The sequence below is a fragment of the Coenobita brevimanus genome, chromosome 48, assembly GCF_032717465.1.
Source record: "Coenobita brevimanus isolate Jiangsu-jjx chromosome 48, ASM3271746v2, whole genome shotgun sequence".
Taxonomy (NCBI): Eukaryota; Metazoa; Arthropoda; class Malacostraca; order Decapoda; family Coenobitidae; genus Coenobita; species Coenobita brevimanus.
Window position 1 is genome coordinate 440,000 of NC_137001.1, and position 18,846 is coordinate 458,845.

At 43.3% G+C, this 18,846-nt stretch overlaps 1 protein-coding gene across 1 annotated transcript in view; it reads left to right on the forward strand.

Annotated features, from left to right (window-relative positions):
• Positions 1 to 18,846, forward strand: part of LOC145399244 (putative neural-cadherin 2) — a 135,049-nt gene that overhangs the window by 15,408 nt on the left and 100,795 nt on the right. The window contains exon 2 of the mRNA XM_080271932.1: positions 10,773 to 10,955. Within this exon, the coding sequence (XP_080128058.1) occupies positions 10,773 to 10,955 (183 nt within the window). The remainder of the gene's footprint in view (positions 1 to 10,772; positions 10,956 to 18,846) is intronic.

Consider the following 18,846-nt stretch of genomic DNA (forward strand, 5'->3'; position numbering starts at 1 on the left):
GCTCTCCCCAGCTCACACCCCACACTCTCATATGCCCCATTAATCCTGGAAATATATCCATCAATAATTCTGATCCCTTATTATAAAAACTGTGGATATTCTCTCGACAGGTTGGGATTGGAGGGCTGGGGTCTCTCCTCCCTCCATCAAACCGCAAATTTTCCTTAGTACCAGTGGATTTCTTGCCTTTATCTGTGTGTGTGTGTGTGTGTGTGTGTGTGTGTGTGTGTGTGTGTGTGTGTGTGTGTGTGTGTGTGTGTGTGTGTGTGTGTGTTATATTTTGGCTGAGGGTCGAGGTTGGTGCCAGGCCTGCATGACGTCGTTTTGGTGCTCATAACATTGTGGGATCGTATTCTCGTTGGTTAAGGAGCCTCCCTAACACCTCATCCCTGTTTTTGGATGTGGCTGATTCATAGCCTTGTGTACATTGTTTATGTAGGGTATGGCGAAATAAGAATTGATATAACAGGGAAAAGGGTAAATTAGGTGTAATAAGCAAAATAAACTGATCAGGAAGAGGAAGCCTCCTTATCAGATGAGAATACGGGCCATAGAGACAGCGGCCTATATTCCTGTCGGTTAAAGAAGCTCCCTTAACACCTTGCCCTAAGCGATTAATTATGCCTATTACACCTTACTGTGCTATTCTGTGTTATACAAATCCTTCAAGCATCGCCATACTCTGCATCAAAAAAGTACAAAATGATATTATTGAGCCATATCCAAAGATGAATCACTATGGAAGAAGTGTTAGGGAGCCTCCGTAGCCGATGTGTGTAGCTTATAACTTGTGGCCGTGCATAGCGGTCACATAAAACAAGCAGACAGACAGAGAAAGCTAACATTAATTATTATATAGATACCTCCAAGCGATTTGACTTAGCTAGGTAGGTAGGTAGATAGGCAGGTAGGTAGGTAGGTAGGTAGGTAGGTAGGTAGGTAGAGAGAGAGAGAGAGAGAGAGAGAGAAAGCCTTCATTGTTAGGAGCTGGAGTAGGTGCTGCCACATCTCACTTTTCAGATGCTACAAATTAGTGTCCTTAATTTAGCGCGTAGGACAGTGGAGACAGATGAATGAGTTTGAGGGAAGAAATTCGAGTCTGTCCTGTTCAGTATCCTTCTCACCTTATCCTTGGGTGGGCAAAAGGTCATGATAATATGATCAATAACACAATACTCGTCTGATTTAGTTTCGTGGGAGAACTGGTGCGCCAGACTGAGGCACAACAGAGACTGGACACTGGTGGAAACGAGCAAACCAACTACAGCCCTCCTCCCACACCTCGCAGGCCAGGCATGAAAAAAGCACAAATAAAAATCAATAAATAATGCCTTCAGTTGCCCTTTTTTTTTTTTCATTTTCTCTTCCCTTTCCATTTTCTGTTTTCAGGATACTTGGTCTCTGTTTTTGTATATCTCTTCCTCTGTCCTTCCGGTCTATTTTTTTCTGTATGTCCGCGTCTTGACAACATTCAAACTGTTTCAAAAGAAAGGGTACAAGAAATAGCGGTACATTCCTAGCGTACCTCCAGCCTCACAAAAACTCAGTGCTGATATTTGAAAAATTTTATCCTCACTTTCCTTCCATATGTCGTATGATGTTGGGTATAAGGGAACGCAGATTGTTTCTCTCTCTCTCTCTCTCTCCTTCTTAGATTTCTTGTTTTTGGTCTCAAGGAAAAAACTTAAACCTTTGCCACGTCTATACTCTCCACTCCTCAACGCACATCTTCACGGAGCATACCAGTCCCCTCCTCCTCCTCTTGCCTTGCTCCCCCATTCACCACCATCCCTGCCAGTCCTTCTCATATCTCTCTTCCCCATCCACCCATTATTTACAACCTCCATCGTGATTTCAGGCTAAATCTCTGACTGAAACCTTACCATTACGAACCCCGCTCCTCACAAAGTACCCTTACTAACAGGATGTAAACGTTTCCCTTTGCCTTACGTCCTGCTATACCATGTTCTCTAACTTGGCTTAAAACTGACAACTTTCCTCGTTGAATGCTGAGTTGTAGCAAGAGACTGATACTGGAATATGATGCTAGTCACGAAGAGGTGCTGTGGAAATGATGTCAAGAAGTAAGATAGCCTTTTTCCTGCCACTGAACTACGTGAAATAAGCTACAAAAGGTCTAAAATATGTACCAGGTTAGAGTAAAATGAGTATACCATATCAGTCCTTATCATTTTTCTGTGCACACGCCTCAAATTTGTTGCTTCATCCCGATCACGTGTCTCTAGAATCGACCTCACACACCCATCTCCTCATTTTTTAAAATTTCACCTCAGCGCCAAGTACTGTTCCAAGCCAGCACGTATAGGACTAATTACAAACTTTATTTCCATTACCCTAGCCGATCTCTGTTAGCCAGGAGGGGCCTGAGGCGATCTGAAAGAAGCTGAGAACTCCGATATTGCATACCTTTAAACCATTCCACCAATGGAGATTTTTTTTTTTTTTTTGGTGCCGAATTCCATAGACATTACCGTACTTGAATCAATGAATATCTGTCTGAGTGGATATTACTGGACCTGACGTCTGCTGAAATGAGCTATATTCTTGTTACCATTTATATGATTTAATTCTGCTATAGCTTTAAGTTCTCAAAAGAATTTATACTAATCTGCAGTACATCAGAAGTCTTAAATGTTTCAATTTGGTAACACCAGATGATGTTATTCAGCTTAGATGTAGCTTTCCATCCTCAAAGACTTGAATATGTGGGTGAAAAGTAAGCCATATTATTTCAGAAATAAGATAAAACTTCCTGCCATGTTTGGTGTGGCTTCAGTGAACATAACAGCGTTGCCACATGACAAAGGAGAAGACAAGCCAGAAATATTTTACCACAGCATTTCGCCACCACTGTGTCCACAGCATTTCCATTAATAGTACATTGGCTATTTTCTACGTAAAGCAATTCGTCAAGTAAGCAAGAAGTATGAAAGCAGTAAACCAAACTCACAAGTGAATGGGGTGAAAACTGAGTATTTCCTTTGGAGTCTCAAGAGGGGTGGCTAAAGACGGGATATGGGAGTCAGCTGAGAGATATATGGAGAGGGAGTGGACAAAGAAGTTGAAGCAGAAGTGAGGTTTCAATAGGATGCTTTAGGAATAAATTAGGCGTTTCGTACATTTATCTATAAGTCTTTTTGGTACTGTAAAAGTGTAAATTAAATACTACCATCCATCACAAGATATTTCTAAAGAGAACATGTATCCGTCCACTACATATTAACAGAAGAAATCACTGCTGCTCGGTTTTTAATCCATTAACTATGATATGGAATTTTCTGTTTTATTGGTGGTAATGCCAGACTACTCTATTCAGCTTTAGAGAGACCTTTGTCCCTAAATCTGAATAAAATCATCTGGTTATGTGAAGAATATAATCAAAAGTACGTCACAGGAATGAAGTATTTAACATTAATTGTGAAAGCATCAGTATGGCCTTAAACACACACACACACACACACACACACACACACACACACACACACACACACACACACACACACACACACACACACACACACACACACACACACACACATCGAGTGTATTCACCTTACCAAAAGAACAGAACACACACACACACACACACAGACACACACACACACACACACACACACACACACATTACAACCCTCCTTCCCTGAAACCATAGATAAAAAAAGTTTGCAAACCTCACTTGATATTCGTGAAGCATCAGCACACCTGCCAGTCCTCTCGGTGTACCTGACAGTGGCTTCGACTTTTCTGCATTGTGCTGGCAACAGATTGGTCGGTATCTTTGTTCGTGTGTGCGTCTGTTATGTGAGCGAGAGAGAGGGAGAGAGGGGGAGGGAGAGAATGTGTACAGTACAGTATTTGTCCATGCATTATGTACTTGCCTATGTAAGTGGTAACGTGTGAGACTGCTTGTGAATTTAGTGGTGGTATGTATAGAATGATATGTATGTATGTCCAGATTTACTTGCTATGTTGAGCGTGTTTATATGGGGTCATTTGTGCATCTGTCCCATAAACACAACACTGCCTTACCATGGCATGTGTTTCTGAGTGGGCATAAACGCGCATTATATAGGACAAGTACAATACATCTATTTTGTGTACGATCACTGTTACGTATCATAGCAGTAATTTCCCATCACAAAATTGTCGTGACACCAGCGACCATGAGGTATGGCTTAAAATTTCCGAAGAGCTCCTTAAAAAGTCCAATCAGTTCATGATCCTCGGCTACTAGTGATGAAGCACCCAGGCCCGTATTCATTTTTTGATTTAAGTGGCTATTATCCTTTTGTACGTTCTTTATGCAGAGTATAGCGATATTGAAATGACTTATATAACTCAGAATAGGACTGTAAGGTATAATAAACACTGTAAATCACCAAGGAAAAGGTGTTAGGGAGCTTCCTTACCCAACGAGAATACAAGCCCGCGACACGGTAGTAGCCAAGGTGTTCAGATGCTGCTACTAACTTGACCAAACATTTCAGAGACACATTGTAAGAATATGCAATGTCTTTACTGTGGCTAGTAAACTACCGTATCAGTATATGTTATATTAACTTTCACTAATACACATGTGCATTGTAAGTATAGTAATTGTCAGGGTACGTGCAGTAGGTTAATTATAGACTTTGGTATGTCAGGTTGTAACGATATAATTTTGACGCAACATTAACTTGGAGAGAGAGAGAGAGAGAGAGAGAGGTGGGGGGCAGAGGGAGTATAAACTTAGCTCGCGCACTAGGAAGAAAAGGAAAGAAGAGAGAGTGAGTCACGAGTCAGTAATAAAAAAAACAGTTGTTCATGCACTGGTTAGCACATTCCTCTCGCAGCTGGAAGAGCTCTGGTTTGAATCACGGACCGGACAGAATGTTGGGTGCAATTGGTTCCCTCCTTTATCCTTCACCCAGTAGTGCAGGGCACGTGGAAGTAACGTTGGCTCTTGCGGTTCATGCAGTAAAGGAAGGCTGAGAGTTAGTAGTGAAAGAATGACCACTTTTATAACCTTTGTACAGGCGGTAGACATAAAACCCTATTTTTATTTCTGATTCTCTCTCTCTCTCTCTCTCTCTCTCTCTCTCTCTCTCTCTCTCTCTCTCTCTCATTGGCAAGGTAATATACATAAATAGATAGATTGATAGATAGATCTGCGATATATACTGGGTAAAATTGTGGTCTGTTGTCCGACAAGACGCTAGTTCAGTTCAGGCTTTCACAGGAAGCGGTTTGTTGAGAAACTTCCTGAAAACAGATTCTTCCAACGTCCCTTTTCTGTCCAACTCTCTAATGCAAGAGTTAACCGTTACTCCAAGTCCTTCATTTATGCAACAGGTCAACTCTGGAACTGTCTCCCTCTGTCTGTGTTTCCTGCTAGCTATTATCTCCAGTCTTTCAAACGCAGTGTGTCCAGGCATCTCGAAATTATCGGATCTTGAATTTGGCTCTCTTGTATTTTGTTTTTCTCTTGGAATGAACAATTATTGCGAGCTCGTGGCCTTTGGTTCCGTCTTCCTAGCATAAAAAAGAAAAATACATGAGTGAGACAGGAGGGTGGAAGGGTTGTTGATAGAGCATTGATGGACTATGTGGTTGTGTCCAGGAATGTAATAGGAATATTGTCGGATGTCAGAGTTTTGAGAGGGGAGGGTGGAGGTATGTCTGACCACTACCTGGTGGAAGGAGAGTTGAGAGTAGGTAAGAGATGGGTGAGAGCTAGGAGAGTTAGCTGTGGCAGGGAGGATTTGAAAGTGAGTGAGTTGGATAAAAGAGAGAAAATGATAGAGTATCAGGAGAAATTGAAAGATGAGTGGAACGCAGTGAAAGACCAGAAGAATGGCAGTGTGGAGGAGGAATGGCAGTTGTTTAAGAATGCTGTGGTGGGGCACGCGGAAGAGGTGTGTGGTGTGAGACGAGTGGGTGGTGGTGTAAGAAAGGGATGTGATTGGTGGTGCAAGGAATTAAGTATGGCCGTGGCTGAGAAGAGACGTGCATATGAAGTGTGGCTGCAGAGGAAGGATGAGGTGTAATATGAGCGGTATAAGGAAAAGAGGAATAGGGTGAGATGGGCGGTGCGTGATGCTAAAGTGGCAGCAGATGAGAGGTGGGGTAGGCAGTTGACTGAGAATTTTCAACAGAAAAAGAAAATGTTTTGGAAGGAGGTGAAAAGGGTGCGAAAGGGAGAGTCTGGGAAGGAAAAGTGAGTAGAGGCAGAGGATGGAAAGATGTTAACCGAGATGGATGCAGTAAGGAAAAGATGGGTGGAGTATTTTGAAAGATTGTTAAATGTAGAGGAGGAAAGGGAGGGTGAGATTGTTGCAGATGGAAGGGTGCAAGGAATAAATGTGTTGGGAGAGTTGTATGATTCTTTGATCACGATGGAGGAAGTGCAGGAGGCAGTAAAGGAGATGAAAACAAGGAAAGCTGCAGGTATGGATGGGTGTGCTGTGGAATGCCTGGAAGGTGGTGGAGCGACTATTGTTGACTGGTTAGTAAGATTGTTGAATGTGTATTTTGTGAAAGGTATGGTGCCAGTTGACTGGGTAAGTGGTTGTGTGGTCCTGTTGTATAAAGGTACAGTAAGTGTGATAAGTATGAATGTACCACCTTTAGAGGTATAAGTCTGTTTAGTATTGTTGGTAAGGTGTATGGTGGTGTTAATTAAGAAAGTTAGAGAGGGTACAGAGGGAGTGATTGGTGATGAGCAGTGTGGCTTTAGGAGAGGGAGGGGATACGTGGATCACGTGTTTGCTGTGAGACAGGTGTGTGAAAAGTATTTAGCGAAAGGTAAGGATGTGTTCTGGGCATTCATGGATTTAGATAAAGCGTATGACAGAATTAATAGGGAGGCATTGTGGACCGTTTTCAGACTGTATGGACCTGATGCTAGGTTGCTAAAAGGAGTGAAAAGTTTTTATGTAAATAGTAGAGCGTGTAGAAGAGTGGGAAATACTGTGAGTGATTGGTTTCTCATGAGAGTGGGGCTGCAGCAGGGATGTGTGATGTTGCCTTTGTTATTTAACCCTCCCCATCCCGACCGATTTTCCACCACTGACACCCCCCAATCCCGACCAATTTTGGATTTTTTTTTTTTTTTGCTCAAACCTCCGCTTTTGATGAGAAACATCGAAAATTCATAGAGAAATTGCTCACCTGAGGTTTAAAATACTGAATACAATTAGCAGTTCCCCTTACCTTACTGGGTTTTCTATCAGGCTGGCTCCAAAGAAAACGAGTTCTATGGGAGGGTAAGTATTCCACAGCACTCATAAACGGTATTTATTTATTTATTTGGTACGAATTTATATGTAGTATGAGAGTATATTGGTTTTCACACAGTAATATAGGCAATATAAGCATTGTTTCACTCACAAAACACATCAAACATACCTGATCATTTTTGGCGATATTACCTGATAATCATTTCTGATTGTTTCTTCCTCTAATGCTACGTGAACTTTGTCCTCCACATTGTCATTGACTGGGGAATCACTCTGGCCTTTAATTTTGTAATGTGGCACGACATGTCTTTACTGGCCAGGTCACTGGTGACAGGTGAATTGCCGAGATAATGGCGTGTGGGGGAGGGGACGTCATGTGGGGTAAGGCATTGACCCTGCCTGGCATCTTGTAGAGAAAGGTGTCCCGTGTATACGTACCAAAAATCGCACACAAAATATGAAAATTGTGCAAATTAGGGACCTTGCAATTGCGCGCATTTTTATACATCAACGGGAGTCACAGTGACAAGACGTATGGATGTATATTTACGTCATCGGGAGTCGGCGGGATAATATTTATATGGATGGTGTTGTAAGGGAGGTTAATGCAAGAGTGTTAGGTGGAGGTCTGAGTGTGGTGAATGTTGATGGTAGAGAGGGGAATCTGAAGCAACTGCTGTTTGCAGATAATACAGCACTCGTGGCTGATTCAGAGGAGAGATTGAGACAGTTGATAGAAGAGTTTGGAAGGGTGTGTGAAAGGAGGAAATTAAAAGTAAATGAGAATAAGAGTAAAGTGATGAAGTGTACAAGGTTGGTAGATGGTAGGATGATGAATGTAGTTTTGAATGGTGAGTTGCTTGAGGAGGTAGAGTGTTTTAAATATTTAGGGTCACATGTTGCTGTGGATAGAACAATAGATGCAGAATGAAGTTTAGAATGAATGAAATAGGAAAGGTTCTGGGAGGATTATAAAAGTGTTTTGATGTTGTTCGCTTACAATGGATGTAAAGAGAAGGCTGTATGAAGGTGTTGTGGTACTGACTGCGTTATATGGGGCTGAAACATGGAATATGGGTGTAAGAGAGAGGAAGAGTTTGAATGTAATGGAGTTGAGGTGTCTGAGGAGTGTGTGTGGAGTGACCTTATGGATTGAATGAGAAATGATGAAGTGTGAAGGAGAACTGGAGTTGTGCAGGAGATGGCTGATCGAGTTGAGCAGAGGATGTTGCGATGGTTTGGGCATTATGGAGAGAATGGATAATGAGAAATTGGTGAGAAAGATAACTGGATCGGATGTGAGAGGTGAAAGGCTGAGAGGAAGACCAAGACTAGGATGGATGGACAGTGTGAAGAGACTGTTGGATGCAAGAGGGATATCTGTTGAACAAGGAAGAGTGGCTGACACAGCCCTGAGGGGATATTCTCCTGCATTTGGTCTGATCGGCGATCATGTCAGGTGTGGGTATGGGGATGGGTCCATTAGGATGTAGCAGGGGTAAAGCAGCTCTGCTGTCAGGCCCTGCTGCGGATGTCACTGATTGCACTGTGCAGTTGACCCTCGTGCTGTGTGGTGCGGTGAGGATCTTTCCCTTCTCCCCTTGGGGCTAAGATGCGAATGAATATGTTTCAGTGTATGAGTAAACTGGGAGTGTGTCGTCTTGCCTCGGCTACCTCCCTTTCCCTGGGGGAAGCAGCCTAGGTATATAGATAGATAGATAGACTCTCCGCCTTAAAGACAGTGATTTTCTACCCTGAAGATGTGATTTTCTGTCTCAAAGACAGCGAATTTCTACCTTAAAGATGGTGATTTTCTGCCTTAAAGATAGTGATTTTCTACTTTAAAGATATTGATTTTGAGCCCTAAATATTGTGATTTTCAGCCTTAAAGATAGTGATTTTATGCCTTAAAGATGGTGACTTACTACCTTATAGATAGTTATTTTCTGCCTTAAATATAGTGATTTTCTACCTTAAAGATAGTGATTTTTCTGCTTTAAAGACAGTGATTTTCTACTATGAATATAGCGTTTTTTCTGCCTTAAAGGGTGATTTTTCTGCCTTAAAGATAGTAAATTTCCCTTAAAACCCTTGTTCAGTCAAATGGCGGAAAAAGACTAACAGATTTAACTTTCCAGACGTCCTGTTGATCTGTAAGTGTAATTTGCTAAACTTTTTTTAAACGAAAGGTGTGTGTGTGTGTGTGTGTGTGTGTGTGTGTGTGTGTGTGAGAGAGAGAGAGAGAGAAATTGATTTCTAATTATGAGAGGCCCCACTGTCGGCTTCCTTTACTAATGTTTCGTAAGACCGAAGATAAAAATTTGATTAAGATTGATGTATTCTATAGATTTATTCTGGCTACCTCCAGATTAGTTTATTTGTCCGAGGGAGAACTCTTGTAGCCAAAAGGTGAGATATGGGTATACTGTCTCTTTCTCAGGAGGTTGTAAGAATGAAAAAAAAAATACTATGTTGGGTTGAAAAGGTGTGTCAAATACCTGTGGTTGAAGATGTCTCGTTGTATCCGTATATTTCCACATTATTATTATTATTATTATTATTATTATTATTATTATATTAGTAGTAGTAGTAGTAGTAGTTGTAGTAGTAGTAGTAGTAGTAGTAGTAGTAGTAGTTGTAGTAGTAGTAGTTGTAGTAGTAGTAGTAGTAGTAGTAGTAGTTGTAGTAGTAGCAGTAGTAGTTGTAGTAGTAGTAGTAGTAGTAGTAGTAGTAGTGGTGGTGGTGGAATTATTATTATTATTATTATTATTATCATTATCATTATTATTATCATTATCATTATTATTATTATTATTATTATTATTATTAAATAACCTAAAGGTCGTCTCATATTGGATATATTTTTTAGCTGACACACAAACCTTCCCCATTTTTTATAGTGTTGAGTGATACTGAATTACAACATTGGGAAGTTTGAAGCGCTTAGCATTTTGTAGCGGCTGTGAGAGGCTAATGAAGGGCGTGATGGAAGGGTGTCAATGGTAATTCTTCTAAACTATTGATGCAGGTACACGTCTCATGGAATTATTTTGTGCCGTTGTTCAGTAAGTCAGTTTCAAGTTTCAGTGCTCTTCGCCATTATTCTGTGGCCACGTTTAAAGTTTCTCGCGAAAGTGTTCTGTTTTTACATCCGTGACTTAGTGGCAGTGATTGGAGGTGTGCCTTGACATTACAGAAGCCTATAGGTAAATTTAAGTAGATTCTCCTTATTTTGCATTTTCTGTGTTATGAAAAAGTAAGATGTTCACAGTGTTCTTGATGAGCCCGCAGTTAAGAGCATAAAAGCAACTGAAACTAAACTTTTTCATAAGTCTGACCTTGGCTCGTCTCAACTAAGGCGAAATGTTGGAGGAATGGCATGTAGGAAAATTTGTCATTCACGTGTTGTATATTCCAGTTGGATTTTTTTTTTTTTTTTATAGATCTGTGTCAGTCTTGCAGCTCAGCTATGAAAGAGAATATTAGGATCGTTATTAGTCTTTTTCTCGATAAACTGTTTCCCTAATTACTTAGCGTCCCATATATCGGTGTGCCCGCTATTAACCCGTGCCTGTCTGCCTTTCTCAGCGACACGCCTGGTGTCTGAGTCTGGGGGGCCTCTGGTGGTGTTCTCTGAGCCTCGCTACTGCGCCGTCCTCTCTGAAGACTCACAGCTCGCCTCCACCGTCCTCGCCGTCTCTGCCACACACTCCAAAGGTCAGTCACACATACTCATCGTACTATTGTACAACGCAGTCAGTATACGTTATCTTAATATGTATTCCTGGACGCATTGTGCATACACAAATATTAATTCAGTATAACTGTTCCCTTTACAAAGTTAAAGTTCATCCACACCTACTTTTGCAAGGTCATGGTTGGCTTAGACTGAGAGGTAAAGTTTGAGGTACCTAGAGTGGGTGTGTGTTCATTCTTAAGTACTCTCCCACCGATGGTTAGACATGTCCGTAAGTCTTCCTTCACAATGACTCCATCTACACACCGATATTTACCGCCGTTGTTAATTCAGCCTAGTTGTCCTCTTCCTTGCCGACTCCCCCACTTGTCGATATACGAATTTAGGACAGTGAGTTCTCCTGCCAGTCTCCCATTTACGTCATTGTCTCATACCTGTCTGCCGTGCTTCTGTCTGAGTCTCCCACCTGTCTGCCCTCTTCCTGTCTGAGTCCCCCACCTGTCTACCCTCTTCCTGTCTTGAGTCTCCCACCTGTCTACCCTCTTCCTGTCTTTAGTCTTCCACCTGTTTACCCTCTTCCAGTCTTGAGTCTTCCACCTGTTTACCCTCTTCCAGTCTTGAGTCCCCCACCTGTCTACCCTCTTCCAGTCTTGAGTCCCCCACCTGTCTACCCTCTTCCTGTCTTGAGTCTCCCATCTGCCTGCCCTCTTCCAGTCTTAACCTTCCTTCTGTCTATCGTCTTCCTGTCTTGAGTACCCCACCTGTCTACCCTCTTCCTGACTTGAGTCCACCACCTGTCTACCCTCTTCCTGTCTTGAGTCCACCACCTGTCTACCCTCTTCCTGTCTTGAGTCCACCACCTGTCTACCCTCTTCCTGACTTGAGTCCACCACCTGTCTACACTCTTCCTGTCTTGAGTCCACCACCTGTCTACCCTCTTCCTGTCTTGAGTCCACCACCTGTCTACCCTCTTCCTGTCTTGAGTCCACCACCTGTCTGCCCTCCTCCTGTCTGAGCCACCCCACCTGTCTGCTCTCTTCCTGTCTGAGCCCCTTTCCTGTCTAAGCCCCTTTCCTGTCTACCGTCTTCCAGTCTTACTCCTCCTCCTATCTACCCTCTTCGTCTTGAGTCACCCACCTGTCTACCCTCTTCCTGTCTAAGTCCCCCTCCTGTCAACCCTGATCCTGTCTTTTTTTCTTTTTTTTTATGTGAGGAAGAAGGAACCAAAGGCAATGAGCCCGCAAAACTGTTCCTTCCAAGAGAAAAACAAAATACAAGAGAGAGCCAAATTCAAGATCCATTCATTTCGAGATGCCTGGACACACTGCGTTTGAAAGACTGGAGATCATAGGAAGCAGGAAATACAGACAGAGGGAGACAGTTCCAGAGTTGACCTGTTGCATAAATGAAGGACTGGGAGTAACGGTTAACTCTTGCATTAGAGAGTTGGACAGAAAAGGAGTGAGAGTTTGCTGCTAGACGGGTGCTACGCGCCCGTCGTAGAAGTGGAGGAATGCATGCAGACAGTTCAGAGGAACAGTGACCATTGAAGTAGCGATAGAAAAGAGATAAAGATGCAACATTGCGGCGAAGAGACAGAGGTTGAAGGGAGTCAGTAAGAGGGGGAGAGTTAGTGACACAAAAAGCCTTTGACTCCACCCAATTGAGAAGAGCTGTATGTGGGGAGCCTCCCCACACATGAGAGTTGTACTCCACACAGGGGCAGATAAAACCCCTGTGTAGAGTCAACAATTGTGCAGGGGCAAAGAAGGAACGGAGTCGGCTTAGCACACCCAATCGCTTGGAAGCAGATTTTACAAGAGATGTAATATGATCTTTCCAAGATAAGTCCCGAACAAATGAAACCCGAAGCATGTTCAAGGATGATGCAGGATTAGGCTGAATATTATTAAACATTAGTGGGTATACCGGTGGAAGATTTTGTAAGGTTGATAGGTGCAAAAACTGAGTCTTTGATGCATTAAAAACAACCAGATTATTTTTACCCCAGTCAGAGATACGAGCCAAGTCAGACATTAGGTGTGCCGTAGCCTCATCCCTTGTTTGTTGAAGTAACTGCTGAGATTGACGTTGTGGGAATCGAAAGGAAAGGTGAAGGGTGGAGTCATCAGCGTATGAGTGGATAGGGTTAGATGTACAGCTTAGAAGGTCATTGATGAATAAAAGGAAGAGAGTTGGTGATAGGACAGAGCCCTGAGGAACACCACTGTTAATAAATCTAGGAGAAGAACGATAGTCATCTACAACAGCGGCTATAGAACGACCAGAAAGGAAGCTAGCGATGAAGGCACAGATAGAAGGATAGAAACCGTAAGAGGGCAGTTTGGAAATTAAAGATTTATGCCAGACTCGATCGAAAGCCTTTGAGATGTCAAGTGCAATGGCAAAGCTTTCGCCAAAGTCCCGAAAGGAGGATGACCAGGAGTCTGAAAGGTAGGTGAGAAGATCGCCAGTGGAGCGTCCCTAACGGAACCCATACTGACGATCAGAAAGAAGGTTGTGATAGGAAAGATGCTTTAAAATTTTTCTGTTAAGAATAGACTCAAAAACTTTTGAGATACAGGATGTTAAAGCAATTGGACGATAGTTAGAGGGTTGGGAATGGTCACCCTTCTTTGGGACTGGCTGAATGAGAGCAAACTTCCAGCAAGAAGGAAAGATACAAGTTGACAGACGAAGGCGAAAGAGTTTGCCTAGGCAGGGTGTAAGCACAGAAGCACAGTTCTTGAGAACAACAGGAGGGACTCCATCAGGCCCATATGCCTTATTAGTACTGAGGCCAGCAATGGCAGAACATACATCAGCTGAAGAAATATTAATGTTAGCCATGAGGAAGTCAGAGGGGGGAAGTGATGGAGGAACAGCACCGGAATCGTCTAAGGTGGAATTGGAGGAGAAAGTCTGAGCGAAAAGATCTGCTTTATCAGTAGAAGAAATAGCTAAAGAGCCATCAGAGTAGAAAAGAGGAGGGAAGGATGATGAGGTAAAGTTGTTAGAAAGGTTTTTGGCAAGGTGCCAGAAGGAGAGGGAAGAGTTCGAGTTGGAGAGTTGAGAGCATTTTGTACGGTTGAAATTATTTTTAGCAGAGCAAAGAACAGATTTAGCACGATTCCGGGCAGAAATGTATAAAAGATGTGATTCAGGGATGGGTTGGCTCCGGTACCTTTTATAGGCCTTCTCCTTGTTGCGGACAGCATTAGAACAAGCGTGATTAAACCAAGGCTTTCGTGCATTAGTCAAAGGATATGAGAAAGGAATGTATGCTTCCATGCCCAAGAGAATAGCCTCCATAATGCGCAAGGCACACCCAGATGACTCCCGGCCATGGAAGCAATAATCATTCCAGGGAAAATCAAAGAAGTACTGCCTGAGGGCCTCCCAGTCCCCAGCTCCAAAGTGCCACAGACGACGTTTTTTTGGAGGGTCCGCAGGCCGTACCGGAGCGATAGGACAGGTTAAGGTGATAAGGTTGTGTTTGGAGGAGCCCAACGGAGAGAAAAGATTAACAGTGCAAGCAGAAGGATTAGTTGTAAGGAAGAGATCAAGTATGTTGGAGTTCTCTCCAAGGCGGTCAGGGATACGGGTAGGGTGCTGTACAAGCTGCTCTAGGTCATTAAGGATAGAAAAGGTGTAGGCTTGTTCACCAGGTGGATCAGTGAAAGGAGAGGAGAGCCAAAGGTGGTGGTGAACATTGAAATCTCCAAGAATGGAGGTTTCAGAGAATGGAGAAATGGATAGAATGTGTTCCATCATAGAAGTAAGATAGTCAAAGAATTTTTGATAGTCAGTAAAATTAGGAGATAAGTAGACAGCACAGATATATTTAGTCAGAGAGTGACAGGAAAGCCGAAGCCAGAGTGTAGAGAATTCAGAAGAATCAAGTTCAGGAACACGAGAGCAAGATAAGTTGTTGCGTATATATACACAACAGCCACCTTTGGCTTTGAAATGAATATAGAGAAAGTAGGAGGATACAGAAAAGGGTCTGCTGTCAATTGCCTCAGACAGCTGAGTCTCAGTTAGGAAAAGAAAGTGAGGTTTAGAGAAGGAGAGGTGGTGCTCAACAGAGCGAAAGTTAGAGGAAAGGCCACGAATGTTGCAGAAATGAAGAAGAAGAGAGTCAGACAGTGGTTCCAGGCACCTTGAGTCGTCACTGGGAGAGGGGCTGAAGGTGGGGGCATTTATGGTCCCCCCTCCTGGGGACTCCGGGGCTATGTTATTCGACGCCATTTTTTGAAAAATTTGAAAAGAAAGTGTGGTGTGTACTGTGCATGTAGTTTGGTGTTGATAGTTGGAGAAACTTGTATTGGAGAGCATGATGGTCTACTCTCTGTGTTACTGAGACACTGAAAAAGTTCAGCAAAGGGGGATGGTCGGGATCTAGTCCCGAGGGCTGATGAAACGGGAGCTCCAGCTATCCCTGTCGTCAGCTTTCCATCCACCTTGGGAGTACTGCCATGCTCGACTGGTGCTACAGTTCAGCAAAGGGGGATGGTCGGGACCTAGTCCCGAGGGCTGATGAAACGGGAGCTCCAGCTCTCCCTGTCATCAGCTTTCCATCCACCTTGGGAGTACTGCCCTGCTCGACTGGTGCTACAGTTCCCCACCCGTCTAAGGACGAGTCTAATCCAGTCAGTCCTCCTACCAGTCCTCCTATTTCCTCGCCGAGACCCTTCCAGCTGCCTGCCCGATTCCAGGATAAGTCTTCTTACTTTGCTAATTCCTAGACGGGTCTGCTCAAATTTTCCCTCGCATGATGTTATTTCTCCCGGAAAATGATGTCTGTTCTTCATATAACTGTGTAGGAAGTGACCTGCTTATTGAGTATGATTGGCTGCATGTACAACTATTTCTTGTAGGAGTTCACTTGTTCTCATAAACGAAAGACAAAATATATATATATATATATATATATATATATATATATATATATATATATATAGTATCACTAATTAACTTTGTAGTAAGCTACATTAAGTCTTCTAGCTGATTTCACTTGCACCGAGCTCATCGAAGACCTGTAGTTTAGAGGTTTATTCAGTATGCTTTGTAAATCGAGCATTATTACTATCTTACATCCACTCTGAGCTCACAAGTACGTTACGTTCCTCCTCACCGATCATCAGATCTCGCAGCTTCCACAGTGCGTTGGTTCATAACTTATTTCGTCTGTGTAGATCGCTGTGAATTTCTTCGTACCGTTAAAAGTTCATCATCCCTTGCAATTTTACCAACATTCACCTTTAACTCAACTTTCTTATAGGTCCACCAAGATTCATTTTGTGTTTTATGACTGTCTGCCAGGTGGCACGGAGCTGACCACTCACTGTTTGCTTCCTTTCCCAAAGCAATAAAGTTACTCGGGTGATGATAAATTGCTGTTGTGCTAACGACCCGGATCCAGGCTGGTGATGGCAGCCTGTGATAACCACCCACCACCCTCACAGTGGCAACTTCTGCAGCCACAAGGCAAGTAGTGCACCTGACGGTGACTGTGATGTTTACGACCATCACTGCTGCGCTAACATGTACAATCGTGGTCATAAATAATCACCCATCATCCTGTACCCCGTGCTTCAGATTGGCTCCTTTATGCGCGGCAAGTCACACTGGAGAACAAGGGGCTGAGAGGGAGGCGCCAGAGAGAGAAGGGAAGGTGGATGGGGGGACGAACGATGGTGCTTGGGTGGAGTGAGGGAGGGGAGGGAGGGTAGGTAGGGGAGGGAGAATGAAATGCTAAGTTGTGGCCACATAATTTGTCTATTTTCTTTCATTCAGGGCATCATATAAAAGAGTTGCTATTCGGCAGATAAAGCTGCATTACACCTTGTATAGCGGCGTCAGATAACAAGCTTTAATAGGTGGTGATCTCAGGAACTGGCTCGTGAGAGAAATATACTGACGTGACATCAATCATTTGTGCGGAGCCAGATATTTATGTTTATCCGTGTATTTTGACTTCTGACGCAGAAAGGAATCTGGATGGCTTTGACTTCTGTAATGTTTGTGTAAGAAACGTCCTCTATCCTTCGATGTAATTAAATTTTTGGAACTAAATATCATATGCAACCTTTGACATGGCTGTGTCCACAGTAAATATGATCACCCTCGCGGGATACACTCCCTCTATACAGTCACCATAATGTCAATTTAGTAATTATTTAATGACATCTCTATATGAAAAGGCTGTTTAAAATAATTGTGCAGAAGGGGTAAATAAATTTGATGTCTGTGCTCATGGGTGGATATGGTAACGGTATCTCTCATAATCTGTTAGAGGGAAAATGAAACAAAATCCTACCCAAACTCCCAAAATATATCTATGTCAGTGTTTACCAACACTAGTCAAGCCGAAACAACCAGGAATGCCTTAAGTAGTCCAGTGGCTTCATGCCTTAAAAACCTCATGCAGGCGTCGCGGCACAGGGGAAACAGTGTTGTTGATGGTTTGCTGGTTTCGTCTGAACAGCTCCCACTCGTCTTTGGTGTGCTGGAGGAGGCGGGGCTGTGTCCTCTCGTTCTCTGGCTTCCACGCTTAAGGTGATCAGATTTATTGGAGCTAAAAGCGGGACATTGTCACGTGTGTGTGTGTGTGTGTGTGTGTGTGTGTGGAGAGAGAGAGAGAGACTTAGGCGAGTGACAGCGAAGACTGCTACGCAACACCTCACCCAGGGGCTGCTAATCAAACACTAATCACTAACGTCTCAAACGAACTCCAATGACCAATATACAGTACGGTATGGTGAATGGGCTGACCAAAGTTACCAGTTAGTATTACAGATTTTATATTAATAATTCGGTATTTAATTTGGTTTGGATTATGCATAATTTTACTAAATTCATCATAATTTCATAAAAGAAAGTCATATTATTTCTAATCTAACAGTAAGTTTCTAAAAACGGGACATTTTAGATGATTTGCACAAAAAGCGGGACATTTTTGTCACAATTAAAAACGCGAGACAAATGTAAAAAAGAATAATAATAATAATAAAGCGAGAATGTCCCGCCTAAAGGCAGGACTCTGGTCGCCTTGTCCACGCGTTGACAATCTGGGCCCACACAATCTCGATGTCTCTGCACTAATATTTGATCTGTCACGTCAGTATACTTCTCTCACGAGCCAGTCCTTGTTATCACCACCTACCTGAAGTTTGTAATCTGACGCCGCAATAGAAGGTGTAATGCAGCTTTACTGAATAGTAACTTTTATATGATGCCCTGAATGAAAGAAAATAGACAGATTATGTGGCCACAACTTTACATTTCATTCTCCCTCCCCTACCTACCCTCCCTCCCCTCCATCACTCCACCCAAGCACCATTGTTCGTCCCCCCACCCACCTTCCCTTCTCTCTCTGGCCCCTCCCTCTCTCAGACCCTCTTATTCCAGTGTGACTTGCCGCGCGTAAGGGAGCCAGCCTGAGGCAAGGAGTACAGGAGGATAGGTGATTATTTATGGCCACGACTGTACATGACACCAACATGTTGCAGTGCAGGCGTCACTAACCCACCCAGCCTCACCACAGCTCACATCACCCATCCCCTCCCACTCTACCTTACCTCAAGCCATGCCACCCAGCCTCACTCTGCCTCACCCAACCCTTCTCCACCTCACCCCGCTGGTCTCAGACGCCAGTCAGCCTCACGTCAGTGTTAAACTTGAGGCAGAGTGATGGCGGATATTTTTTAGCGGAATGAGACTCAGTTGGCGTCGGGTTCAGTAGCGGGATTTATGGTGAGGCCCAGTGATGTTTGGCGACGCCCTCTGGCCAAGGATATAGTGAGACCTGCCCGGGCCCCAGGGGAGGAAATAGTGAGGTTTATGACAGCCTCAGGATAGACTGAAGTGTAGTGACAGCCTCAGGATAGACTGAAGTGTAGTGACAGC